At 35.7% G+C, this 27,957-nt stretch overlaps 3 protein-coding genes across 25 annotated transcripts in view; 2 read left to right on the top strand and 1 right to left on the bottom strand.

Moving 5' to 3' along the window:
• On the bottom strand, nt 1-27,866 carry LOC129790829 (proton channel OtopLc). 19 transcript variants are annotated; one of them, XM_055828589.1, is made up of 16 exons: nt 27,092-27,816; nt 19,433-19,557; nt 19,089-19,374; nt 15,760-15,896; nt 15,354-15,398; nt 9,507-9,691; nt 9,258-9,427; nt 8,866-8,919; nt 7,431-7,542; nt 7,200-7,360; nt 6,972-7,134; nt 6,131-6,893; nt 5,781-6,062; nt 5,515-5,695; nt 4,694-4,861; nt 1-4,622 (listed from the first exon to the last, which is right to left on the bottom strand). In XM_055828589.1, the coding sequence occupies exons 3-16, from the start codon at nt 19,314-19,316 to the stop codon at nt 4,482-4,484; spliced, it is 2,790 nt and encodes a 929-aa protein (XP_055684564.1). In that variant the 5' UTR covers nt 19,317-19,374; nt 19,433-19,557; nt 27,092-27,816; the 3' UTR covers nt 1-4,481. The 19 variants fall into 19 exon arrangements, with proteins under 19 accessions (XP_055684564.1, XP_055684566.1, XP_055684565.1 ...); XM_055828591.1 differs by lacking the exon at nt 27,092-27,816 and adding an exon at nt 22,215-22,453 and having other exon boundaries at nt 19,107-19,374; XM_055828590.1 differs by lacking the exon at nt 27,092-27,816 and adding an exon at nt 22,215-22,453 and having other exon boundaries at nt 6,984-7,134.
• Nucleotides 1-27,957, top strand: part of LOC129790865 (UNC93-like protein) — a 1,060,245-nt gene that overhangs the window by 656,602 nt on the left and 375,686 nt on the right. The gene's annotated exons all lie outside the window — the stretch shown is intronic.
• The window catches only part of LOC129790850 (cleavage and polyadenylation specificity factor 73), a 566,536-nt gene that overhangs the window by 162,893 nt on the left and 375,686 nt on the right, over nt 1-27,957 (top strand). The gene's annotated exons all lie outside the window — the stretch shown is intronic.

Genomic DNA, 27,957 nt, shown 5'->3' on the forward strand with positions numbered 1-27,957 from the left:
TATCGTTAACGTAATTTAGCATATGTATGTTATCATATCTTTTAAGTACATTTTTTTTCTTTTTTTTTATCATTTGTACAATAAATTATATCGCTACTTAGAGAGTGTCACAAATTCTCACTCTGCACAATTTTCTCGCGTCACTCTGCCTGATATTTTCCATTGCATTTCCTCCGGATTTGCTTCCCTTAAATAAAGTTATTTATAAACTTTTCTTGTTATTTTTTTTTTTTATTTAATCTACTTGCAATGACTTTATGTGGTACAGAAACTTTCATTTTCTTCCATTTCACAAAAATTATTCGTAAATTACACAGTATTCAATGTATATAATGTTCCAATTAAATAAGGAAGTCTCTCAATTTTCATTTGATTTTCACCTTAATAAAAAATTGTGATGCATGAAACATAACTGGGGGCGGAAAATCCGCGAAAAAATGCCTTAATTGCGCAAAATATCTCACTCGCGTTCATTTTGAGAAATAAATATTAGCAAATAAATATTGTTACGTCACACTTTATGCCATCTCTCTCTTCAAATAAAACTAATATGTATGTATACCTAGGGATTACTATAGCAATTGATTTCTTCTTTTTATTATGAATTGCTCATGCCAATTTCAATATTACATACGCCCGCTAATTGCTTCCTCAATCTTATTGTTTTGTGATTCCCAATTTGTGTCACGAGAATTGAAGGAAAATAAGAAAGAAAATTAGCTGGAGGGATGGTTCAAGGAAGAATTAAATTAGTTTGAGCACAGCAACTACATTTTAGTATTGTTTTATCGTCATTAATTGAAAAAATGGCAGTGTTTTTTTTATTTACTAAAGACATTATAAATTGGATTAATAGACGAAAAAATTAGTAGGTACATTAAATGAACAATTTGATACAATAAAGAGAAAACAGATATGATGGTTTTTCACTTTTTAGAGAAATTCTTCTAATAAAATTGCAGGGTGTACCAGAATAAACGCAGAATTTCAGTAAGATCTCTTTCCTTTTGAAATGTTATTTAAAGAATCCAATGAATTGTTTCGAGAATCATTAGAATCTTTTTAATTTTTTTTAGAATCACTTGAACTTATGAATTGTTACAAAAATCATTTGAATCTAATAAATTGTTTCTAGAAATTTTTGAATCTTATGGATTGTTTTCAGAATCATTTATCTCTTATAAATTCTTTAAAGAATTATTCGATTCTTATGAATTGTTTCTAGAATCATTTGAATCTTACAGAGTGTTTCGTGAACCTGTTTTGTGAATCATGAGATTCTCGTAATCATTCCATCAAATTTAGTTGCAAGTTTCATGATTTGTTTCGTAAATCATCCGAAACTCATAAGTAGGTTACAAATTTTAAAATTCTCATTAAATTCAAAAATGATTCCATGATGAACCACAACGAATTCTAGAATCACGAATCGCTTTAGATTCATTAATTAAATAAACCACATTTTTCTGAATCTTACTGAAAAATGTCTAAGTTTTTAGACTGTTATGATAATCTCACCTCAAAAACATTCAAGCTAAGTAGTTTTTCAAATTTTTAAATCTGATATTCTACCTTCAGTTTCTTAATAAAAATTTCTGCGTTTATTTCGGAACACCCTTCATGCAATAAATCTCATTTCTGTTTCAAACTCGTATCATCCTAGGCTAAATTAACAATGGAAAATTTACGATTTTTTAAAGAGGGCATTTTCAGGTTTGTTTTTCTTACCCTCAATGAAATATAAAAAGTTTAAATATATCAATAAAATTTGTAGTTTTCTTTAAGAAGGATTAGAAAGTGTAAAGAGACGTAAATTTTATCACACAAATTTTTAGTGCAAACCTATCTTACACGTAAACTTTCTCAATGAGAAAAGAGTTTTACAATTTTTGGAACCCTAAATGTGGTTTAAAAGTAATTGTTTTTTTTTACTTGGAAAAGTTTGGACAGATTGGTCTTCATCATAGATGAAAGATCAACGTTTTTTCTCACAAAGGGAAAACTATTTACACAAAAGAGACGGATAATTTTCTACACGGGAAAATGAGAAAATTTGTTTTTCTTGTTTTTTGTATATAAGAGAGTGTTGTTGATTTTTTTTGTAAAATATATCAATCTAAACTTTCCTTGGTTGTTAGCTTCCAATTAACCTCAATGTGGTATAAAATTGTTTGTTTGTTATATTTTTAAAAAATCCCCATTTTAAATTTTGGATCTGTAGACAAGACATAAAGATGTGTCCTACCTCAATCCTTGTTGCCATTGTATCGTAAATCTATGTAAATCGATGTGCTTTGCATTTCTGCCTAAATGATTTTTATGGTTTCAAAGACGTATCATGTTTTTTTGTCCTCCTAATGAATGTAACTGGTCCTCATTGGTGCAAATTCTCAAAAAATGTTCAAATACTTCCCCAAGAGTTTCAGTATAATGTGTGGCTCTTGCAAAAGGATTCTTGGTGGGTTTTTTAAATATTATACCACTATTTTATGTTTTATTATGTTGCATCTATGTTTCCAACGACATGAGCAATCTCAAATCTACATTTTTATGTAATCTATGCAGTCCATCCTAGCAAAAATGTCTCATCGAAAACTTTGGATAAAAGAACTCTATTAGAAAGATTTTCTTCATCTGAAAAAAACTCCCTCAAATCGTCTTCAAAATGTTCAACGCTCAAGATAAAAACGATACAATATGCTTACAATTTTTTTTTTGTTTAGTTATTAATTACTTGGAATATCTGACGATAATATTTGTTTTTTTTTACTTCTATTTTAATGTTTTACCTCAACTTTTTCACAATCATGTGGGTACTCTATGTTTTCTTTCTTTTTTTATTTTAATATTTCTTCGTCAAAGAACAGCACAATGCTTATTTTTTCTTTCTGTTATACACAATAAAATTTCTTGTCAATAATTTTTATTTATTTTTACTATCAACTGTGAAAATTTTTCTCATCGAAATCTCTATATAAAAACATGTTTTTCTCAATATTTTTTTTCTCATTATTTCCTATTATAAAAAGTAGACGAGTACAAAATGCAGTCCCAGTATGAAGCGAATTCAAAAGTTACACAACTTTTTGTTTTCTATTTTAATGATACTTGTCACGTAATTAGTAAAAACTTTCACCAATTGAGTATTAAAATCTTCTTTTTGAGTCTTTTTTAATTTGTGAGTTTTTGGGCAACAGCAACGGAAAATACGGGAAAAGTTAACCAGAATTTGAAATGGAGGCGCCTGGTGATGGCTTAATGCTTCCTTTTGGTTTTAAATTGGTCAGGTATTACAGTGGAGACGCCTGGTTTTACTTGTAAGCTCTACTTTCAAATTATTTGAATTAATTGGGTATTTGTATCCGTTATCGTGGCTCAAAATTATCTACGAACTTTTAAAAGACGCTTAGTCTTACCCGGCGCCTCCATTTTATCTTTTATCAAGAAAAAACTTAAGATGGAGACGCCTGGTGGTATATACTTAAATACAAATTATTAATTCTTTTTAAACATTAAAAAATAACCTTTAAAATATTACAATAAGAAAATGAAAAACTTCCGTTGCTGTATCAAAAATCTCAAATCTATCAGATCTCAACTCTGATCTGCGTTATTTTGTTTAACAAAAGTTACAATTTTCAGGGAGATTCTATCGATTTTTTTTTAAGTTGGAATTTTGGGTAAGCTAGCACCATCTTACCAAATGATTTGTTAAATTTTCATCCCATTCGAAGATCTATATGGAAGATTTTCGTGCAATTTTTGACGAAATTCGCTTCGCGATCGTCACTACAAAGTTTTTTTTTATTCTTCATTTGTCGGAACATAAGAAAAGTCTCTCTCCCTCGAAAACTTACGTCTTAAAATTGTGTGTGCGTCTCAGAGATCACGAATGCCAGAGACTTGAAGAAGAAGCCCCAACTGGGGCGCGATGATCAACAACAAAGGAAATGAATGAAAAATTGGTAAAAGGGGTCGTCGTCATGAATGGTTAATGTTCTAAGTGTGTTGTATAAGTTTTATGATTCATTTTCATTATCCTAACACCTAGACACAGATTCGGAACAAGAATTAATTTTTTTTAGTAATTTACGTTTTTTTTTTCTCTGTTTATATTCAGACATCTCTATATTTTATTCTGGTTCTATTCTTTCGTCATAATTTTTTCATCATCTAATCGGACCATTTAAATGCTTCCTAGTTAATATGCTCGGCTGCAATCCGTGGTGGTTTTTCTTTCTGGAGAACCCCGCCTGCCCATACTCTTTGATTAATTGTGATTTGATTAAATGTTTTCTCTACTTATCATTTTATTTCTTATACTTTCATTACTCTGCCTTTTCTGGACGTGAGAGAAAAATCTGTCTACGGAAAATCAAAAATGGAGCCCATTAGAGAGTTGTCTGTTACAACCTTTCGTCAGAAGGCTCTCTAAAATTCTGAGAAATTGAGTAAAAGATTTAATTGTTGCGATGATGGTATTACTCCAAACGTGGCTTGTATGTTGTCTTCCAGACCTCTGCCAGAGTGACGGCGCTGTGAAATCGATGGAATATGCACAGGGGCAAGGTGACACGCTGAATAAGTGACCAGGCAATGAAGCCGTAGAAGTCCAATTGAACCTGCAAAGAGGCAAGGTGATTAATTAGTTTTTCTGTCTGCTGTGGACCAACTCTGCGGGGGGACAACTTACCGGATTTGCAAAGACTTTCTGTGCCTCAAATGTGTAGATGGCGAACATGGAGATATTGCAGATGAGCAAGAATGTGACAATCTGACGTCCTGGTTTGCTCCGGTCATGCTCTGGAAGGTGAACTCGACGCCGGGAAACATCAGCAATGAAGAGCAGTTGGAATATCACCTTAAAAAAAAACAGAATTTGTTTAATTTTTGTATTTTTGGTATCTCGGGTATGTTTCGTCGATTAGAACTGTAGGCGTATCCTAGTCTAGGAATCTAAGTTCTGGCAAGCCAGGATTTTTGACACATTGAACTAGAATTGAAAGTTTTCAGTGATAGAATTCTAAGTATCTAGGTAAGCTAGGATTAAAAATTTCTGGAACTTAACTATCTTCGGACTCAACATTTTTAAAAAATATCAAGAAACTACCTAGTTTTCTAGCAAAGAATCTAGCTGTTTTAATACCAAGAATAGTTTGCTTGGATTGAATATTTATCAAAGCATTTCATTATAAGTAGTCCAGAAATTTTTAACAAAACCTGATAAATTTTAAAACCAAAATGAAATTTTGTGATCTTAGAAATTTAACTAATTATTATTAGGCAAGTTAGCTCAGTTTTATTAGGAACGTATATCTAGGTATATCTCTTCAGTCGTCTTAAAGACTTTCAGAATAGCTCATTATTTACAAAAAAAAAAATTAAAAATCTAGCTATATTTTGACCTAGTCAGTCCAATGAACTTCAAAATTCTGGATTGTTTTCTAGCTATACAATTTTTGGATCTTTCAAGAAATTTACCTAGAATAAAATTTTTTAAATATAAAAACTTACCTGTAGAACAGCGAGTGCCCCAGTGACGCAGACAAGCAAATTCGGCTCACTATCTAGGAAGTTAAGTGCTCCAGAAATAACGCTGAACACTGAATAGGTGAACAAACCGAATGCCGAGATACGCAGAAGGATATCGTTCAAGTTGCTTTGGTCCTCACAACGGAATTTCAAGTGTTGAACCCTAAAAATCACAAAAAGTTTGTTTAAAACATTTTCTTTGCACAACTTGATATCAGGCACTAATAACAAGGTTCCAATGTCTGTACCTGCAGAAGCCGATAAGAATGGCAATTACGGAGAAAGCCATTAGAGCGCTGTGTGATACGTCTGCCAGGTAAATAGCCAGGAGTGACAATTGTGGATGACGCACAAGAACGAAGAAGAGAATCAAGCAGATCAGTGAGCCAACAAGGAGCAAAAGTCCAAAGAAAAGTCCCTTCGATGCTCCAATGCAGTCAACGCGACCTGAGGAGGCCTGAGCCATGGCTACAGCACGTCGGGAAAGCATCACTTCTAAACGATGTTCAAGATCTTCCTCCGTAGCGAACCTAAAATTCAGAGTTTTTATTAAATTTTAAAATTAGTATCTAATGCTAAATTCACAGAATCTTCTTACTTGGGGTATCGTCCAATCTGACGCCACATTACGTAGATGACAACGGCTCCAATCAGGCAGTATTCAATGATGAAGGGATATAGGTAGGGAGCTGAATCCTGAACAATGGTCCCCATGATATTAACTCGTCCGCAGCTTGTACCATTAGTTGAGTTTGATACATTTATGGCCTGGAATGCAGTAAAGGCTTGAGGGTACAACGAATTGAGATTCTCAACAGTCTGGTCCAGAGAATTGGTGGCATTGTGTGCCAGTTCTGAGTAGGTCTGATACGAATGCTGGTCAAAGCCGAAGAGGTTGCTGAAGATTGACTCTGTTGTGGTTGTTGTTGTTGTTGTTGTGGGTGGTGGGGTAGTTGTGGTGGTTGAGGATGAGGAGAAGAGGGCAAAAATAGAAGCTAGGGTTGAGGTTGGAGTTGGTGGGGAAGGTGTAGTTGTTGTGGTGGTTGTGGATGTTTCGGCAGTGGTTGGGGCTGATGTGGCACGCTTTAGCTTTCTCAGGAAGGTTGTTGTGGTGTGTGCAATGGTTGTTGTAGGGGATGATGTTGTTGTTGGAGTTGGATTGTCCAGATCCTCAGCAAGTCCCTCCGTTACACCTTGAGCTGTACTCTTAACAATGCGCGACAGGATATTTGCTGGAGATTCAGCTGATGATGCCTCCTGGAGATTCATATTGGAGTGCAGTGGCTCCCAATCGAAATCTGGCTCTAGATGTGTTCCCATAACCGTTCGTGCATTCTTCATGGTATGTCGTCGAATGGAATCTGCAATGGTTAACATGATTTGCGTTAGTTTCTCTTAGTTTCCTAAGAGATTTAGTGGTCCATTGGTGAATGTTTTACCTAAAATAGCACCGTCTTCAGGTGATGGTCCACGGCGTTGGTGGTAGAGTGTGATCTCCTTGATTGATTCGAGTACAAGCGTACGGATCCACACGCAAACATTCGTCGCAACGATGTGCATCAGTCCAAAACGTGCCAATACTTTGAAGCGATGGATGTTGAGCTGAAAATAGATTTTTAATGAGTTCTCAGAGGCCTTTGAGAAGGAAGAACTCCCAAATGTCTCACCCTTGCATTCATAAAGATGAAATACATCTGCATAAAAGTAAAGATCATCTGAAGAAGTGGGTTAACACCGCGTAAAATTTGATGGCACGGCGAATCAAAAGGAATCTCAAAGAATGAACCAAACTCCAATCCAGTATAGATCATTGTACCCAAACCGAAAGCTACAAAAAAACGGCAAATAGAGTCAGAAGATTTTCTCGATGGAAAAGTGAAAATAAATATTTTATGTACCAATTGCACCGACACGGAGGAAGAAACTCCCATGGGTGGTATTGTTCTGCGTAGTTTTCCTCTTTCGCACATTCTTTGGTGTTGGTGCTTTCTCCGCTTCGACAGTTGTATCCTGAAAATTGAATTTTATAGTCTGGAATTAATTATTGAGAACAGTCCTTGAACAACACATTTCTTCAGATTTTTTCTTCACTTTTTTTCCAAAGGAATTTAAGAGGCCAAATTCAGAGTTTTTGTTAAGGGGCAAACAGCTGAAGAAGAATAAAAAATCCGAATAATTTGCATATTAATTTTGCGAATTTCTTTCTTTTCTTAATAATTATTTTTACACCAGATCATCAATTATTTTGGCAATTTTCGAATAAAAATTGATCAGAACAAGATTCTTATAAAACAATGCCGAATTTACTTTCGCATTTATTAAGACGCTTACGGAATTTTCTAAACAATCTCGTTAAATAGCAGAATATTAATTAAAATTTGATATTTTTCTTTGCAAAAAGTTTAATCATTAAATTATGAAAATTTTTAATATTTTACAGAAATTCTGGAAAAGTTTCCATAATTATGGAAGCGACCCTACTATGCTTGATTACATAATAATCGAAATATTATGCTTGTTCTGCGAATATTGCCGACATTATGCTACCTACAAAAAATATCACAAAGATTTATTTAATATCCCAAATAAAAGCAAATCATTATAAAAGGTTTACGATCAAGAAAGTCGCGCCTGGCATAGTAAGTACGATGAAGAAGCTACTTAAACCCTCCCTTGTAGTAAATAAAAAAAAAACTTCTGTCGTACTGCTATATCCATAAATGCGAATATTTTGCAAATTTTATATGAAAACATAAAATTTCATTTCAGCTGTTTGCCTCTTTTAGTTATTTTTTTGTTTCCTTTTATATACATGCCAATCCACAATTTCTAAACAATAGGAAGAATTTAGTCACACAGATTGGTTAATTTTTGGTTCATTTTGTACATTCTGAATGGATTAGTTGTTGTCCAAAAACATCCAAGACTTATGAAAATGTTAGAGGGGAAAACATGTAAAATGTTGTTGAGATGTTTTGTTGGAATTGCTGCAAGGAAACTTCCCGCTAAGGAATTTCGTTATGTTAGGGATGAGCATAACATAGTTTCTTAAGCAATATTAATGTCCAATTTGGAAATTCTCTCAAGCAGCAATTGCCGAAAAACAACTTATCACAAGAAAAGGTTTTCAAAAAGGAAAAGAAAAGGCAAAAATGCAAGCAAAAATCGCATTGATTAATCAACGAAAGAAAATAAAAAAAAATGTTAGATAAGGCAAGAAAGATGAATCACACACTTTGTATTTTTATGTCTCAATAAATGGAGAAAGATTCGCAACAAATTGGTTTTTTTTTCTTTTAGAATTTCTTCACTTGTCCACCACAAATGTCATACCTTCTGGAGCGATTGTTCGCGCACCAAATCGCGTTTCTTTTTGGGTAAGACCTCCTGTTGTGATATGTTGTGTATATGAAAATTATACAACACAGTATAATGAAAAACATGGCAGTTTGTAAGTTTGCAAAATAACAAATAAATAAAAAAAATATATTAAGTAGAAAAAAAATGATTGATATAAAATAATGGGGGAGGAATGTGTAATAATTTAAGTGTTTAAAAAAATTGCAAAATCATAAATCGAGTGTATGTATAATTTTTAATCCATTAATGTGATTAATAATTGCTGAGAAAGTCTCAGTGCTATATTCCCATGCAAAATTACTTCAAATTGACAGGGATGCAACGGATTTGTTGCGCAAAAAAGCACGGCTATACACTGAAATTACCTGGAATGGGCTGGGTTTGCCACCCTTTGCTGCATCCTTGTCCTTGTCCTTTCCCCCTTTGGCATCCTTTCCCTCTGGTGGATCACCCTTCTTTGGTTTCTTCTCCTTCTTCGGCTTCTTCTCCTTCACGGGCTTCGGTGGTTTCTCACCACCAGCACAGCAGGTGCTCTCTGCAATCAAACCCCACAAATGCATTTAGATGCCACATATTCTCTCGAGTACAGAAATCTAGGTCAAAATCACACTCACCCTGTAGAAGGAAGCAGAACACGTAGAGCAGGAAGAGGATGCTGGCTCCATAGAGATACGTAAAGAATCCCTCGTAGTACATTACGGGGATTCGACGGGTGCTCACGTCGCTGATGACGTAAGAAATGCAAACCACAACCAATAGCATGGCATACACCAAGCTGGTTACAATGAAGAGGGATGTCCTGCAAGAGCATCAACATACATAAGTTAGCCAACCCTCAAATGGAAAAACTCCGTATTAGAGGCAAACGAGGCACAAAGTACGAATAAATTACATATAGAGGTGATTAATGGTGTTAGATTTAAGGATTTTCAGGTGATGGTGACCCATAAATCGTTAAGCAAAGTGAGGTTTTATATGAGATTTTGTGAGTTTTGAAGCTCAAAGTGATTAGTGAAGCACATTTCTTACATTTTGTTGTTGTTAATTGTTAAAAGAAGTCATTAGTTCATGATTCTAAAATACTTATAGGTAGTTAGCTATATATACTTATATTCCTTTCCCTGAAAATTGAAGTTTGATAGGTTTCAATACTTAAAAATTATTAAGGATATTATGTAAAGTATACAGAGAAAATCATTTTACTTTTAAATGAGAAAAAAATGTTTTTTTAGACTCAACGGCATGGAAAAAAGAAAATGTCGGGAAACTTAAACTTTTCCCAACTGAAAATAAAACTTTAGAGCAATTTTATTTTCTTCTCATTTCCTTAAAACTGCGGTTTTATCGAATTTAGCATGTCATTTAAAATTAGTTTTATAAAAAAACTAATTCTAAATTTAAGGACGTCATACAACGAGCATAAGATCCTTAGTATAATTATAAGCTATATAAATTCTTAATTATATTGTATGAGGAGAAGAAAGGACCCTTTCAACTGGACAATAAAACTAAACCAATACTGGCAAAATTGTGCCATATACGCCCATCGTGAAAAACAGAATAAAGAAGGGAGCATTGTGTGTAGCCTGAAAGATCTAAACAACGAACATTCCACCAAAAGGGAAGTATTTTAATTACAATACCCAACAAGCACACACTGACTAAATTAAAACTTTGTGCCAAGACGTCGTAATTAAGTCACAAATTGGAATAAAAATTGTGACTTTAGTGGAACAATTTAAAATTGTCGTAGCATTGGAAAATTCTTGTTTAATTCTGAGAAATTTAACAAACATTAGTCCTTAGGACACAATTTAGTCGCTCCAAAAAAATCTTTTTTGAAATAAATCCTTTTTAAAAATTTTAATAGACATTTAGAATCCTAAAAAATAATTTTCTTAAAGAACTTAAAAAAAAAAAAGATTTTCATGGAAAATATTTAAAACCTCTGAAGTGGTTTTGGGACAACATTCTTAAGCTCCATCTCCTTGTTGGCTGCATTATTCTTCTCAGCAGTGTCCCCACTTCCGCCTGTGTGTGCCCTCGAGACGGGAAGCGTAGCCATATTGTCTCCACTTTCCACATCAACAGTGGCCACCTTCACATCAGGACCACCCATCTTTGCACACTTTTCGCTCTCAAGTCAATGTCCTCACACCCAAAAGAAAAACTTTTCTTGCTCTTTTTTTTCTCACACTTCAATTCACTTTTCTTCTACCTTCACCCTCAATTTATCATCACTTTTATTGCTTTTCTTTCTTGCAGTTCATTTATGGGGGTTTAATGATGCTCTCTGGGTTGGGTGGCTCTCACGCAAAGAAATCTTGCTGTAGCTTCGATGTCGCACTTTAAGAGACGGTATTGTTTTGAGGAAGATCTCCAGGGTTCAATGGACTGTGCTTTGGTGAGATTTTTTTCCCTGTGTGTGTCTTTGGGGTGGAGAACCCACAAAAGGGTGGGAGGGTTAAAGTTGAGATTTTCGGAAGAGAAAATAGTTTAGGAAGGAATCTCTGTATTCTCCTTTTTTATATGTGTGCTATAGAGAATTTGTGTGGCGATATTGCGCACAACGATTCCAACGTACTACAGAGAGCGGTATCCTGCGATGGATGCTGTGTGCTATATAGGTGGGTGGGGCCGAGCTGTTGGTTGTATGATTGGCTGCCCGGGCGACCTAGTGACCTCCACATTTTGGGAAAAAAGTCAAGAAAACCCGAGGAAATTGCTAGAAAACCGGGAAATTTTGGAGAAATCAGAAGAAACCTCAAAGATGGAATATTTTTGATGAGAGTGAAAAGCATTTTGGTGAGCTTTTAGGTGGGATCCAATCGATTTGAAAAATTGGGTTTAACAATGGCGCCCGAAAAGAAAATGCTATTGATGGAAAATTTGCCGCTTCTTTGGGAATTTGGTTAAAATAATAACGAATAATTCACCCAAATTAGTGGGGGGAAATTCCAAAGAAAAATATTTTCAAAATGAATATCAAAGCAAAAAAACGTTTCATTTATCGAGGGTAAAATTCAACGTCCTTTGGGACGATCCCAAAGAGCAAAGAGGACAATGGATTTGAAAAGGAGGAGTGCAATTTTGGGTACGAAAATAAGCACAAGCCACCAAACCATGGACGGTAAATTGCTGTGTGATGTTTAATGTGTTTTTTCTTTACATTTTCACTGCCACTTTCCAATATTGCACTGATAAATGGCTATCATAATCAGTAGCACAGAATTTTTGCGCGCTTCCTTCACACAAAACTCACGGATAGAATGAAGGCAGAACCGCTCTTGGAATTCCCTTTGACCCTGCGAGAGGATGCTCTGTGTAGCACAACTCTCTCTTCTCTTTTGCCAAATCCCGAACAAAGCCGTGTGAAAGACTTTCCCATGATGCTGTGGTCCTCTTTCATCTACCACGGAGAAAGCAATCACCTTCCTGATATTTTGCACTTTCTCTCACAGCGAGAGAGCGAGAGAATTTTGCGTGAGGGGTGAAAGTTTGAGAGTCACGGGAGATGCACCCTCTCGCATTTCATCCCCAGTTGTACCATTGACTATGTATGTGTGATTTCGGGACGCACAGCATCCGGTATATGAAACTTCCCTCCCGTATTGATCGATTTTCCCGCGCGAGAGACGGCGACGATGACAAGGAGATTTTTGGTATAGCGTCGCTCAATGAATCCCCGCACACACTTTCAAATTATCCCACCAATTTTCCGCACCAAAAGAAGGGCATTATTCAGGCGCAAATCCCCTCGAAAAACACGTCTCACTGCTTCCTCAGGAGACTCCCCAAAAAAAAGGGGTGACAATGGAGCGCAACTTAGGGATGCCCTACCTTCGTCCTCCCGCGCAATGTCCTTTTCAATTTGCATTGTGAAATTAGCGCAGAGAATAATGGTTTATTCAAGACACAAAATCAATAGCGCAATAGCTAACTGATTGAATATTCAATTGCGACTGTGACGGTTATTACTGTTATGAATATTTGAATTTAAATTCTGACACATTGAAGTGATATGACAATCATAAATTCAAGCTTTAATAAAATGCGGAAAATATAAATTTTTATTATAAGAGTTCATAGCTTAATTGAAAAAAATAAAAAGAAATATAATATAAGTATGTATATTCATTTTTAATTATATATAGTACCTACTCCTCTTTTAAATTTCTTTTAGCGAAAAATAGTTGGATTTTCGCAGAATTTCATTGTTTTTTATTTTTATTTTTAAATAATGCATTAACCTAGTCATAAAAAATGTTTGTTTGAAATCCTGATACATTTTCGAAATCTATCGACTTGGATTAAGTTATAAATGGCTATCATAATCCATGACTTAAAAAAAAATCTCTTTTAATATTGTCTCTTCTGCGAAAACAGCTTCAGGTTTAATCTCTTTATTATGTTTTTTATTAGTAAAATTTAATCCATTCTCCCTCACTACTTTGTAATTTAATGACATCATTTATACCATTTTTATTAATTCTCATTCCTTTCATCTATAAAATGATCCTTATGCAAACAAAATAATTATGAATATATATTTTTTCTTAATTAGTATGTATTACCTGCAAAATTTATTAAATGAGTATATAAAATTATCTCATACTGCCTCACAGGTGTTCATAGGCTGTATAATTCCTCTTATAAAATATTCTTGCGATTATCTCATCGATTAAAGTGGAGAGATTCTCCTTCCACACCTTAAAAGGTATGTGCAAAGTATAAGAATATCTTTTGAGAATTAACCACTGTAGCACAAACGTGTTCCCGTCGTTAATTTTTGGGAAACTTTTTGGGGGAAAATTCTGGAAGGAAAACTTCATATTCAATTGGAAAAGTACGTGATGGCGTGCAATAAAGGGGGGAGAACCTTACTTCCCTACAATTCCCACATCGATTTTGCCATTCGTGTGCTCTGTGTGTGGGACAAAGAGACGAGATTTTATCAGTGTGGTGGCATATTTTCTTTCCCCTCTCCCCTATATTATCCTTTTCCGCACACAACTCCCAGTGGGAAACTCCGTGAAAAGCGTCAGGAATGAAACAAAAAGAATTTTACTACAATTGGACGAAAGGAATAGCGGAGCGAAATCAAGAATGGGAATTTATTGTCGGTGGCGTAAATAGGTCACCCTCTATGAAATTATGTCTCTTCACAGCGGGACTCCCGACGAGCATATTCCGAAGAGGGACTAAATATTGATTTTAGCCATTTAGCAAATGCACTCACATCTCCCATCCCTCAGAGCGCGGCCTGTTTTCAGGAAATTCATCTCCGTGGCGGATGTTCGTTCTGTCTCCTCAATCAAGCACATTCGAGAATACAAGCCTATGTATCTGTATCGCCTCATTCCACCCCAGAAGACACTTGTTACACACATTCCCTTTTGCCTCCTTACACGCTATTTTGTCACACACAATGGAAATGTGGCTATTTTGAGCACACCAAAACATATTTTATATACAAGATGTTAGTGCTTTTTGCGAAGACAAAACAGCTTGTTATGTTAGTCTACGGATAGAGATGGGATTTTACGTTTTTTCTTTTCTTGCGAATTCTTTACTCCCCAAAGGGGAAATTACATTATTATCGTAATTTTTGTTAAATAATATAAAATTAAAGAATTTTAAATTTAATATAAAATGTTTTTAAATTAAGAATATTTAATATTACAATGATAAAAAAAATGACAATGATGACGTCATTGTTTACTCTCAAGCAAATCTTTGCCAGCCTCTATTTCAGAACAATCTTGAAAGAAAAACACATCTTCAATAGATCTCAGAAATTGCATGGCCAAAAAATTCCTGGGGCTCTATTCTCTTATAGTAAAAAACTCTCGTGATAAACTCCCGAAGGCTTTTTGCAGGGAAAAAGAGAGGAAAACTTCACGTGAGCATGATCCTCTAAAAAAAAATTGCATCCGTAATAAACTCCCGTAAGATTTTCCCGGTTTTCATGTTTCTTTTAAAGCGCTAAAGCCTTTAGGAGTTTATTACGGGAGTTTTTCACTTTTAGAGAATCCTCCTTCTGGTTCATACATTCTCTACAAAACTATTTGTAATCCGGCTGATTTTTTTGAATAAAAGATTTTCTCATAAAGAATCTGGTAAACTCCTTTTTAAATAATTCTTACCCAAAACATAATAAAAATTCTACGCTTTTCAAGTTATTCCCCTAAAAATTTTACAGGTTCTTCTAAATGTAAAGAATTCGACGAAAGAACGTAATCAATTCAACAGAAGCCCCCATCTCTGGCTGATACAGTGCAAAGTGAGTTAGCAGAGAGTTATTGGGTACACATTATGTCAATCTGTGAGTGCAGAATATGGTGTATTTTCCATTGATTAGAAGAGAGTGGATGGAAAACTGTTGAATTTTGTGTTAGAATAGTATAGCAAAAGTTCTATATAATGTGTGAAAGGTAATCTGGCAGCTATTTTTCTCTGACCTTTTTTGGCTTCGAATGTAAAATCCAATATCTTTAGTATATGTGCTGAAATATCAAAAAGAAAAGAAAAACAAACAAAAATTTGCTGTTAATGTCCTTTGCTTTTAGGAATTCTATTTCGTTCTTATATAGAATTTCTTCTTTGTTTTTATCTTCCTTGTGGGGCGAGTGTCTGATAATTTGCTTGGTCTGTTATGCGGAGAGAATTCTCTTGGAGATAATCACTTTTAATTATTTTTGAATTAATTACCAAACATAAAAAAAGGAGTATTAACTACAGTCGTGGCTTTGTTGGTAAACAAGAGCACGAGTGTGACGTTAAAAAATGGAAGTAACAGAAGGGGAGAACAAGGCTCTTAAAAATGGGTTGGAATGCAAAAGGGGTTGTTTGTGTGGGGGCACTCACTTGGCATTTTTTGGTCTTCGCGGATCGAGCGGCTCTTCGTCGTAATCCAAGCTGAAGTCCTCCCCCAGGTCTCGCGGCACAAGCGGGGTGCGCTGATGTGCTGGGCTTGTATGTGAACCATATCCATCGGGATTCAACTAATTTCAAACATGGAGAACAAGCACGCAATTAGAACATTTTTGTCAGCACTGTCACATAATTTATTCAAAAAATGCACAGGAAGCGGATGGGGGTGGGTTGCGGGAGGGTTGTTTGGAAAAAATTATGAAAGACACCAAAAGTAAAATGTATTATGCAAAAAATGGTTGAAAGGTGAGGAAATGTGGGGATTTTGAATAATTTCGGCGCAAAAGAAAAATGGCAATTTGGGAAAGAGAAAAGTGTGAGGGAGTTTTCATGAAAATTTTCGGAATTATTGCGCAACACCCTGCACCATGCAATTTACTTCCCTCATTTCCCACTGCAGTGAAAATAAAGCCAGACAGACGATCCTCCCGAGTTCACGGGGAATATGTATGCCTAAAATATGCACCCCAATTGAAAGTTGCAAACAACAGCGGAAATTTGCCAAATAAAAGTAATTCCCTGGTGGGTGGAAAATTCACAAAATATTTCATTTGAAGAAAAATCAAATATTTCGCAAAATTTTCATGTAAACTTACCCCAAAAAGTGATTTAATAACCCCCCCAAATGATGGTCTCTTAGTGGTCGTAAGTAGAAAAGATTTTCTTTTATGACCTTTAATGTGCGGAAACTCATTGGAAACTTGTGGGGAAGCGTAAGGAAAAAATAATCATCCAATGTTATGGCTCTTTCTTCTCTGGCGCACAAGTTTCATCAGACAGACAATACCCTATTAATACCCAAATGAGGGTTGTAAAAGCTTCCCGATCTCCCCGATTATAATGAAAAAGAAAAGTTTATGCGACATTGTAAAGAAAAGGTAATTTTTAGGGGATAAACGACCTCACACGGTCGGCCCAGTAGAGCAGTGGCAAAGCAGACGGTCCCAGTGTCCGTTTGCAATGTCCCTGGGAGGGTCGGCGGGTTCGAGGCTCGGTGGTGTTCGATAGGCTGTAATGCAGATATGAAAAAAGATCTCATTCGGTCAGGAATGCCCCCACTCGTTCCCACCAGTGCAATATTACAACGAGAGGCAACTCTTGAACTGATATTGACTGCTCTGCACCGTTGCTTGTGATAAAAACTTATGAATGAGGAATATTCCTAACACAAAGTCACAATGCAACAAAATGCCTCTCTGAGGTTGACGTCAGGTCGGCAGCCGGTCATTAAAAATCAAAGCCAAAATTTGTGTGTGAGAAGCCAACCCCAGTAATGGGACAAATGGCTATGTGTGTTGTTGTTGTTGTTGATAAACGACCTCACACTTCCGCATAATTTGCAAAAAAAAATCTCTGAGAATGATTTGGCAAGTTTTATAATTGAAGCTTTTCTTAAAAAATTCTTTATACCATTTTTTATCTAATTAAATATTTATTAATGTATGTTTGATTATTCTTTTATTTAAACTACATAAATATTTAAATCATTTGCTTTGTTTTAAAGTTTCTTTTATAAAAACAGGAAATTCTCTGAAAGTTTAAAAATATTTAGGAGCTTATTCTGGCAAAAATATTTTCTTTTCTATCTATTTCGTCTTACAAGGGATTTTGTAAGATTTGGCATTCCCACAAAAATTTCTTTTTCATTCTTTTATAGTAACACATACACAAAGCTCCGAAATTAGAACACGAAAACAGATGTCGCTGTTAAAATTTAAGTTTTATCAAACGAAGTGAAATCGAAGATAGACGAAGTGAAATAAGTTAATGTAAATAAAGAAAATGAGCTTAAAGTTAAGTGAATTTATCAACAAAACACAATGGATTTTTCGATTTTTGGTAAAAATTTAACCCTTTTAAAGTATTTTTGCATTTTCCATGATGAATTAAGAGTTTTTTCTTAAATTTTTTTTTATCTAGACTGTCATGGAAAAAAATTGAATTATCCGGAACTTTTGAACATCTGTGGCATCCACGGATTCCGGGAAGAGATACCCGGACAACTCCCAGGCAGCATGGAATTTTTGTTTAATAAGCAGAATCTTATGCGGAATGTTCTTAAATAAAATGTCTTCCCATACTCTAACTTTTGCCTTTTTTTCTACACTACAGAAGTATCTTTTAATGCAGAGCCTGTGTGAATGCATAATTCTAATCAATCATCTTCTTCAAGGCCAAATCTCTGGAAACTATTGACATTCGTTGGCAAAATTCACAAAAAATGGTTAGAGTTTTTCCACATATTTCACAATAATTTTTGTTAAAAAAAAAACAACCTAAAACAATTCCAAACACTCAGATTCATGTAAAATATCTGTCAAAGTAGTTAATTGCTGCCTATGACGATGAATCATGCTTTAGCGGTCACAAAATTCACAAAAAGATTGAAAAAGCACCTCGCCAGGTCCTTATAAATCATATGATTTTGTAAGATTTTCTTACAAGTTATAAGAAAATATTCGGCCGGAATACCAAAACCTTTTCTTTTCTATTATAGCAAAAATGTTTCTCGCGACGTGTTCTAAAAGTTGAACTGTGAAACTTTTTAGATCTTACAAATTTATAAGTTTTTTTTGTGAGAATGCCAAAAAACCTTATAACTCACGAATTGTAAGAAAAGAAAAGAAAATATTTTTGCCAGAATTAGCTCCATTTAATTAAACAATTGAGCCGTAAAAATTATTTTTTTTAACTCTTCAAGCTTGCAGGTAGTGAAAAAAAATTGTCAAATCATCATGAATAATTCATTATCCTATATGAAAAGTTATCATTCTCAGTCCAGAAAGGAGTCTATTCACTTTTGTTTGTGTCATGACTGTTTTTGATTATAGGAGCTACCCAGAAGTTTTATAAAAGATCCCAAAGCATTCAATGGAAGTCTAAGAATTTCCTTTCCTTTTGATCTCTTAGGAAAAATCAATAAATATTAACTCCAATAAGCTTAAACCACGCCCCCATATCTCATTTTCCAAATAAATTTGAAGCATAAATATGATACAGTACCCATCCATACCTAAGAAAATTGAGAAATCCCCCAAAAATTGTCATGAAAACTAAATCACTTTGTTAGCAAGCAATAAGGAGTGTCTGTGTGTTCATAATTTTCTCCGTAATCGCGGGAGCGAAAACAAAGTTTGAAGCCCAAAAATAAAGAGTGATGGCGAAAGAGTGTTGTGAGTGTCAAAAGTAAGATACATAGCAAATGTGGTGTGTTCAGGGATTCGGCGGCATTTGGCGCCCATTTCGGGAGCCTCTGCCCCTACCTTGACCACCGTCCCGACCTGATTACCATCCTGAGGGCGACCGTCCATGAGTAGGCCCTCGCGCTCCTGGCTCTCCATGGCTATTGGGGGCTCTGTGGGACGCGGCGTGGGCGGATGCTGATGGGGTGCGTGATGACGAAACTGGATGGGCTGATGAAGTGGCGGTGAGGGCTGCTGGGGCGGCAGAAGGCGTTCTCGCATCTCATGAATATACGGACAGCGTTGCATGCCGCGCACTTCCCGACGCGCCCAAGCTCTTCTTTCGATATGCCTTTTTCCGCGGCTTCTGCGAAGGAAATGAGCTTTCTGATTTATGTACGGCGACAGAGCGATGTAAGACTCACCGATATGAACTTTATGTATTAAGATATAGCGCTATGATATTAACTTGAGAAGCAGCGTCTCATCAATTGAGCGCCGTGTTTTTTCTCTCCTTCTTCGCTCCGCAATCAAATCCAACCTTGGCAATCTATAAAAAAAAGCCAACACATACACAGCATTATGAGAAAAAGTCAATTCTATCGTGCATAACCGGAAAATGGTGTTATTTTAAAAATAACAATTGCTTTTAGCGATTGAATGATATAATTTTCTCAAGAGACATGACGGTTGGAAAAAAATCTCCTCAATGTATCTTTTTTCTTTGCAAAACCAATAGAAAAAAATCTAACTTCTATTTTCATCGCCGCATGTAATTGTGCACCCAATATAAATTTTTCCCTCACCACGGAAAACTCTACACCTTGGCCGCATGCCAGGGAATTTTATAATAACCCATTGGGAGTGTGGAAGAAAAAAACAGCCAGCATCAAAATAATATTAAACAATCCTCATGCCTGACCGCGAAACTCCCGAGATTAGAGCATCTGGAAACAGACAACACATTCTTTTTTGGGGTCTCTACTAGCGTCGCTTGCCAAATGCCCTAGTGGATGATAGCAACACCGCAAGACGTCTTCAGCGTCTTCATCTCGATAGCCCGCTAATGGGGTGGGCATGATTTTCGCACCATCAACCAAATGAGCGGGATCACTGACACGGGTGCGCCCTCAATTAGTCACAGTGATTGAGAAATTGAACCTCACGTGAAGACATAATGCGATCACCGCGAGATCTGAGACCGCATCTTCATGGATCGTCTGACAGAAAACACCTGAAAGCAAGCTTGAAATCACCTGCAGATTGGATTTCATTCACAATCCACAGGCTGCTTTATGCTAATTAATGCATGCCACTTGTGACACAGCGTTGGCAATTAATTTTTTTGTGTGACGCCTTCGAATTATTCATCATATTTTTTTACCCACCCAGAGAGGTGGGTGAACCTGGCGAATAAATAAAGTGAGGGTGAAAGTTTTTCAGGAGCTTTAAATCATTTTTTGTAAATAAAAAAATTCTTTGCAGTTTGTTTTGAAATAAAAATCATTTTTAACAAGTTAAATAATAAATTTTAACATGATTGGATTACAAAGACTGATAGCAATGATATCATTGTAAATTATAATACAAAATAAATTCAATTTGACAAGATAATGAGGTAATAAATTCTTAGGACAGGGTGTGTCATATTTTTTTACATTTTATTAATAGACTTGTGACGAGGAGATTTATCATTCTTCATTTTATATTTTAATTTTACGTAAATTAAAAATGATTTTAATGAGATAAATTCTATTGTAATTTTGATTGGATCATGAGTCTTATTGTGAAGACAAATTCTTAAACTTTAGCAATTAGAAACAAAATGTGTCATTTGTGCTTGAATTCTCAGTTTTATGAGTAATTTATATAAAAAGGAGCTTATTCGTTTTCTATGTGAGAAAATTTCGAGGAAGTAATTGGGTCAGAAGATCAAAAAAGAATCACAGCAAAAAGATCTTTCATTTTTCACAGAGATTGAATGGAAAAGTCGGAAAAGATTTTTGTTTGAAAAATTGAAAGAATGACGTCACTATAGCGTTTTTTGCCTTTTTCAATGTTAAAACTACATTTTGTATAAAAATAAATTTTCGATAAACATTGACGAATTATTGACATGAATTGCTTCATTCACTGAAAGGAACAAAAAGTACTTTAGTGACGTCATTCTTTCAATTTTTCAAAAAAAAGGTCTTTTGTCAACTGATCCCAGGAAAATCTCTTTAACATTTTTTTTTTTTAAATTCTTTTTCTCTTCATTTATTTATAATAAAAAAATTAAGATCAATCAATTAAAAAAATAGATATTCCACACTAAACTATCGAGATTAAAAAAAAAAACAAATAAATCTGTAAACACCCTGTAAACTCACCGATTAGAAAAGAATCATTGGAAAATCAAATTGGTTAGCATTCCGCATCTTTACGTATTGTTTCAATAAAATAATAATTTTAAATTACGCAATTGTTATTACTGGCGATTTCAATGCCAATTCCCATCACCGCAAGAGCTTCATTATGCCTTTAATTTATCGATTTTGCTATTTTAGCGCCGCTTTTTTTTATCCAAACATAGCCAAACATGGTTTTCAATTTCTTTTAATAGGTACAAGAAAAAAATATATATAAAGCTAAAAATTTGAATATGAATTGCCAATCACCGCCAACACTTTTCATCGTGCGAAAGGCGTGAAATATTCATGAAACTTTCACTGATTTAGACGTTTTGGTCCACCCAAATATGGGTGAAGAAGTTACAACATATCACGGACTTTTTGCCATGGCTAATTCCTCTAATTACAAATCTTTTATCTCACATTATACTGAGGCTGATTTTGATGAATCGCCATGACTTTTTTCTCGCACAAAAACCATTCTCAGCACTTTTAATGTGGCTATTTGTGGGAGTTTCCGCTTCCGCGCCTTTTCACTTTTTTTGGCGCCAAAATAGCACGTTCTGGGTGAAGAGCCACCCACTACTCTTTAATTTTTTTTCTAAATACCAAACTACAACAACAGATGACCGAATTTGCTGGTGCATTGAGGAGATTTTATCAAGCACAATTCACATGAGCAATTCCACCTCATAAGTGACAATCATAAATTCTCCAACACATATTTTTTCGCCATGACAATGCAATAAAGCGAGCAGTTTAGATGGAGAATAAATGCTTATTTGTTGCATTTTATTCATTGCCTGGCACTCACCAGCGTTCAGCGTGAACATTTTGTGGAGTTTCACAGCAATTCATGCATACGGACCCAGAGTCATAATTTTTTTTATCTTGAGAGATTCAAATATTTTCAGCACATCATTCACATTCACTCCCGCCGCTATTATTATGCTTTATTGATTTTTTGCCGGCTTGTGGAAAATGGGATTTTTATCACTGCTCCATTGTTGGTGCGAGCTCTCAGCTTGCGTTGGGACAGTGCGCTCGTCTGGGAGTTTTCACAAAACTGAAACTGCTGCAGCAACTTTTGTAATTCAATTGCCCGCAAACTCTGCCTACACCACACACAACAAACTGTGAAGCCTACACTATCGACTGCGATGCCATATGCGCCAGCATAGCAGTGGTGGGACGTTTACTTTATGCTTGTGAATGAATTGATTACACTCCTTTTTGAGATGAAAGGTAGACAATGGAAAGATGAAGAATAATTGAGATTGGGGAGGTCGTGGAGCTCTTTTACAGATCATTGTGGCAATTTAGAGTAAATGACGGCATTGGTCACATTAGATGCTCTTCTGCAGCATAAAATAATTTCTAAAAAACCGTTAAATTGAATAATAATTTATTTTGCTTTCTTTTTAGCGAAAGAAAAAGCTGAAAAATTCACAAAAATAATGATTTTTATCTTTCAGGAGTAAGCAGGACCCTGAAGGCGATCGAAATACTGCTCTGAAATACAATAAATTTCTGAAGCTTTCTGCGACCCTCCATTATGAGCTTTCAAAGCTATGATTATTCCTAAAATTACATAAAAAATTTTAACTCAATTCAATTTCAAAATCCAAATCAAAGTCTCTCAACGGAGCTACTCTATTGTATTCTTTACACTCTTTCTCGACCATTTTCTACACGATTGATGACATTAACTGCAACAATGTAGAGAATCGACCCTTCTTGAGATGTCGACGGCATTGGAAAATGAAATATGAGGCACTCACACTCTCGAGAAACCATGTCATTTGCAATGTCTCTTCCACGAATCGCATCCGCACCCAAAGAGATCGACACAGTCAATCAGTAGCCAACGATATCATCTGCAGCAGCATCAACTTTATATATCAGTTGAGATGCATCAAGAATTGCGGTGAAAGTTTATCTCACATTGTAGACATCTCTTAATGCAATTTCTTATCTCTCCCCTATGCTCGATTGCTTGTCACCACACCGTTGAGGGACAAATCAAAGCAAAATCACCGACACTTCCATGCATCATTCATAAGAGCAAACACCTCGTTTTTTTTTTGTTGTCAGCTCCTGGCGGAGAATTTTAGCAAAATGGTCTCAATTATGTGTGAAAATTGAGTAACCCACGGGGAGAGTAATTAAATAGCCTGTCAAATGGGGATTGCCACGGGAGAGGAGCAAAAGGTCAGCTTTTTGGCGAAGGTTCCCAAAATAGGCTTTTATTCATGCCATAAAATTCAATAATACCTTCGACGCTCATTTTCCTCTTGGATTTTCATCCATTTGCTTCTAAATTACATTTTCACAGGAATTAATCAGAAAATATGCTCAGCAGGTTTTTTGGGGGGTGATGTAAAAATCTCACTCCACCCAAAAATTCTGGAGCGAACACTTTTTATGCCATCCGGTGAATCAATGCAAATTTATTCCAACAAATCGTGCGCGTTCATTAATACAATCATGTGAAAATGGAATATTTTTGCATTCCAAATGCACTGCATCAATCTTACATCTTGTACATAGTTGAGTGAGATTGCTGTGAGTGAAACATAAGAGATATCGTTTTTATGGTGACAACATTGAAAATGTTGAGTGTATTTATTGCGTAAATTGGAAGTATTGATCGGAAATTGCTCTAAATTCTTACGATATTTTTAATTTATGGTTCTTGGCTTTGGTAAGAGCTTTTAAAAATAAAATAATAAGAGCAAAACTAATAACTGCTGATTAGGCTCTTCAAGATTTCTGTGGAAAACTGGTAGAATTTAAAAATCTTTTAAGAATTTTGAGTAAAAGGGGTGTTTATCTGGCGAATCTTTGGATATTTTAGGCGAATCTTCGCGAATCTTGACGAATCTTAGCGAATCATGGCGAATAATCCGAATCTTTCGCGAATCATCCGAATCTTTGGCGAATAATCCGAAGATCCGAAGATTTTCATTCAGATAAACACCCCTTGGTAAAACCCTTTCTATTCAATTACTTTATTAAAAAAAAAAAAATGAAAACCAGAACCTCTAAAAATCCCTAATTTAGTATTTCAGGCATTTTCTTCAAGGCATTTTTATCTTCAATCTAGCTCATTTAACCACTCGGATTTACAGCATTACATGAAGCATGAGGGTTCGGAAAGACACTCAACTGAATGACAAAGGGGACCAACGTTGTCCGTGTATGTGTGCGGATATTTTTAAAGCATATAAACATAATGCGTGGGAGCTGCTCAAATACTGATAAAAGGGCGAATTCACCCTCTTTGACGCGTAGACTTCACCTCAATCTCACCCTCTTGCAAAATTTCAAAGTTTTCCTCCTCTGTCTATAATAAATTCATAAACTGTTGCTCCCCTTTGAGCACCTGGGGCGTATTGGGCGTTTTCGGGGGGGTTGAAAATTTATTCAATCGCTGGCCGAGACATACAATTGAATTGTTTGTTGTGACTCCGCGCGCGATATTCTGGGTTTAAGGGTGCATCAGCCCCCATTTGGGGTCAGTGAACCGTCGCATTTCCTACCACTAAAACTGTAAACACATAAATGCGGGGGTGTCTTTCGTAACAGGTGGTTGTTGCCACGACAACTACATAAATGCAATTGCCGTGTTTGCCCCGCGTTAATTGTCGCTCTTGTCGTTCGACCCCAGAGCACAGGGTGTCCTCCAACATAGAGCGTGGCAACATGAAGGTAATTTAGGAGTTCTTCATAATGTCGTAATTTTACCTCCTAACCCACCCTTCTGTCCTCCTCTGTGACCACAAACATCAACCCCACTCTAATGTCCTATGTACATGGAGCTGAAGGAAGCTCAACCGCAGGAACTGCCAATCAGGACAACAAGACCCATCTTTTATCGATTCTGGCACACTAATGCTATGGGATGGATGATGGGGGTATCTCATTGAAAATTTTTTTCTGGGTGAACACAAGGAGATCGCCTCCAGATACTTGGCTGAGTGCCAAGAAGTATCGAAACAAATTGCTCTTTCGCGAATGATTTCCCAATAGAGTTTTCCTTGGTTCACTTGCCTGCCACACCGGATTCCTACTTTCCGCGTTATGCCCTTACATCGTATGGACTTACATTCAGGACATACAAAGTGGGGTATTATGGGCTTAAAACGGAAAGGGATAACGAAAGGCGTGACTTTGACATATTCTTTGAGCTATTATTAGAAATTCTTATGATATCGTCTCTATAATTGGAAAGTCTGTAATTAATGTGATAGAAAGACAGGCCACGTGTTGTTATCTATATCGTAAGAAACCCTCAATCTATTCTTAGTTATGCTAGAATCTAGATTAGTAATAAAGATTATGATTTAGCTTAAATCTTGTATTTGTGAGCTGTTCTAAAAAATAATTAAGATTATGAGCTTGATGTAAAAAACTTTTAAAGATTTTTTTTTAATTTGTAATAATGTTCTTGAGGAAGGCGGGCTGCAGCCGAAAGCTTGGGAAAATTTGTTTTTAGCTAGACACAAATTCCTCTTCGCAAGGCTACCGGCGAGTTTGGTTTTCCAACTCAATTTTCAACACGTTTAAACACCTTTTCAAATAAACTTTAAAAAAATATCCTGAATAGATTAAGACATTAATAAACGGTTGTTAGAAATGAATCCAAAAACAAATTAAAAATTCGGCGAAATTTTATTAAGAATGTTCTGAAATTTTTGATAAATAAATTCTAATTAAAGATAATTATTTCAGTTAGCAATCTTCCTATAAATTTTTAGAATATTGTTGCCTCAAAGGTTCTGGATGCAGGACTTTCTTAACCCTTTTTACAGAACTCATCATGGTGTCTTCGGATTCTTCTCTCTGTTGAGGCTAATACTTCGTGAGACGTGTACTGTCAGATGCAGTATAAATGCATTTTCCTCCATATCAGAGGATAGTCAGATATAGGCTGCTATGTTGTTGTTGCAGCACAACAACCACTTATAAAGGTCTGTTGCAACCCCAAGACGCACAAAAGAATTAAAGAAAAACCATTTTACTTAAATCATGCAAAATTTTCTCTAATATATGTAGTTCTTCTATAAAGATAATATAAAAAATTATATCCAAATCTTTTATCTAGAAATCTTTCTAGGAGATCTTTCTTTCAACTCTGATGTAAAATGGTGTAGGAGTAGTCAAAAAAACCTCATCCATAAGAGCGGTGTGTAGTGTAATTTACTCCCAACTTTGTCGTCTTCACCTCTTGACCCCTTCTACACCCCCTCTATGCACGCACACACCTCCATTTATCCACGAAGCGCAAAAAGGGTGTTATTTTCGTAATCTATAAATACAAACCCAGTGCCAGCATACATAGAGTGCGGTGCGAAGAGACGTGCAAATCCTAAACACTAACTTGCAATGATTTTTGTGCTAAATGGAATAATGCTGGGTGATTTTCTATAAATATTTCCATGGCTTTGGCAACGCCATTCGCAGAGTAATTCTTCGTGGATGAGCATAGAGAAATAAAAGAAGTAACAAGAAGAGAAAAAAAAGTGAAACGTGATACATATCCATTTGGAGTCAATGTGTCTCCATGTGATGGATAATTTGCAACTTTTACTCTGCAATTTCTCTGCCATTTTAACCTTATTCCAAATGGCACGACGTACAATTAAGAATCAATTTTGCTTATTGCTAAGTACCATACAGGGCACTCACCCGAAATGTCTCTGGAGAATATGTTGCACAGCATGGGATTAGATGGGGCGGCCGTCTAATCCATTTGGTGGGTGCTTCACAGCAATTTGCAGGCCAGTAAAAATAAACACACAAAATTTCCCACAAACACAGCGGAAAATCTGGCTAATCCCGTGCACAGAGGATTGTGTTTGGGAGCGCAAGAATAAATATTGTGATAAATTTCAATAATTCTGTATATCTTTCTCCGCCACTAAACAATACAAATTTTCTTGTAGCCAAAACACTGTGTGTGCGAAGGAGCTCCTCAGGGTACACGTATAATGTTCAATAAGCCGCGCTCCTTTCAGCGGATGATCAGAGATCAAATCTCAAAATGAAGCGATTGATCTCAGCACAGAGATCTATCTAAAAATAAATCCATGTTGTGTGAAAATTGCGCTTTTTTGGGGAATTCACACGAAAATGCAGTCTTTTTTTTTTTGCTTGTGTGGGGGGCTCTCTGCACCCTCCTTGGGGCTTTTTGCACAATGCACCTCCACACTGAACACTTTGGTTTGAAAAGCTTCACTTGTCGTCCGTTAAAAAAAATCTTTCCGCATTATTTTATGCAAAATGCAAGAACACTGATGGCATTTCCACTTTGCGCCCACTTTTACAAACTCGGGTGTAGAAAAAGAGTAGAAAAAGCTACAAATTCCGCTCGTCTAACATCAACTACTCACTACAGTAGAAAATAGTGGAATGAAAAGGCTGACGGTGAAGCCAAAACAAAACACCAAACTCCACTCTCTCTGCTCACAAATACATCAAGAATGATTACCTACAACATATATTCCCCGCGGCAATGAGAGAGAAAACCCTCAAGTATGGAAAATCACATTTGC

This window comes from Lutzomyia longipalpis, chromosome 2 (assembly GCF_024334085.1).
Source record: "Lutzomyia longipalpis isolate SR_M1_2022 chromosome 2, ASM2433408v1".
NCBI classification, from domain to species: domain Eukaryota; kingdom Metazoa; phylum Arthropoda; class Insecta; order Diptera; family Psychodidae; genus Lutzomyia; species Lutzomyia longipalpis.

Excerpts from the sequence above, each read along its gene's own strand:
- LOC129790829 (XM_055828589.1), bottom strand. The coding sequence starts at position 19,316 with ATGCAACGCTGTCCGTATATTCATGAGATGCGAGAACGCCTTCTGCCG. Across the intron at positions 15,399-15,759 it reads CGAAGACCAAAAAATGCCAA|CACATATACTAAAGATATTG; the intron begins GTGAGTGCCCCC and ends TTGATATTTCAG. Across the intron at positions 6,894-6,971 it reads TGAAGACGGTGCTATTTTAG|ATTCCATTCGACGACATACC; the intron begins GTAAAACATTCA and ends TAACCATTGCAG.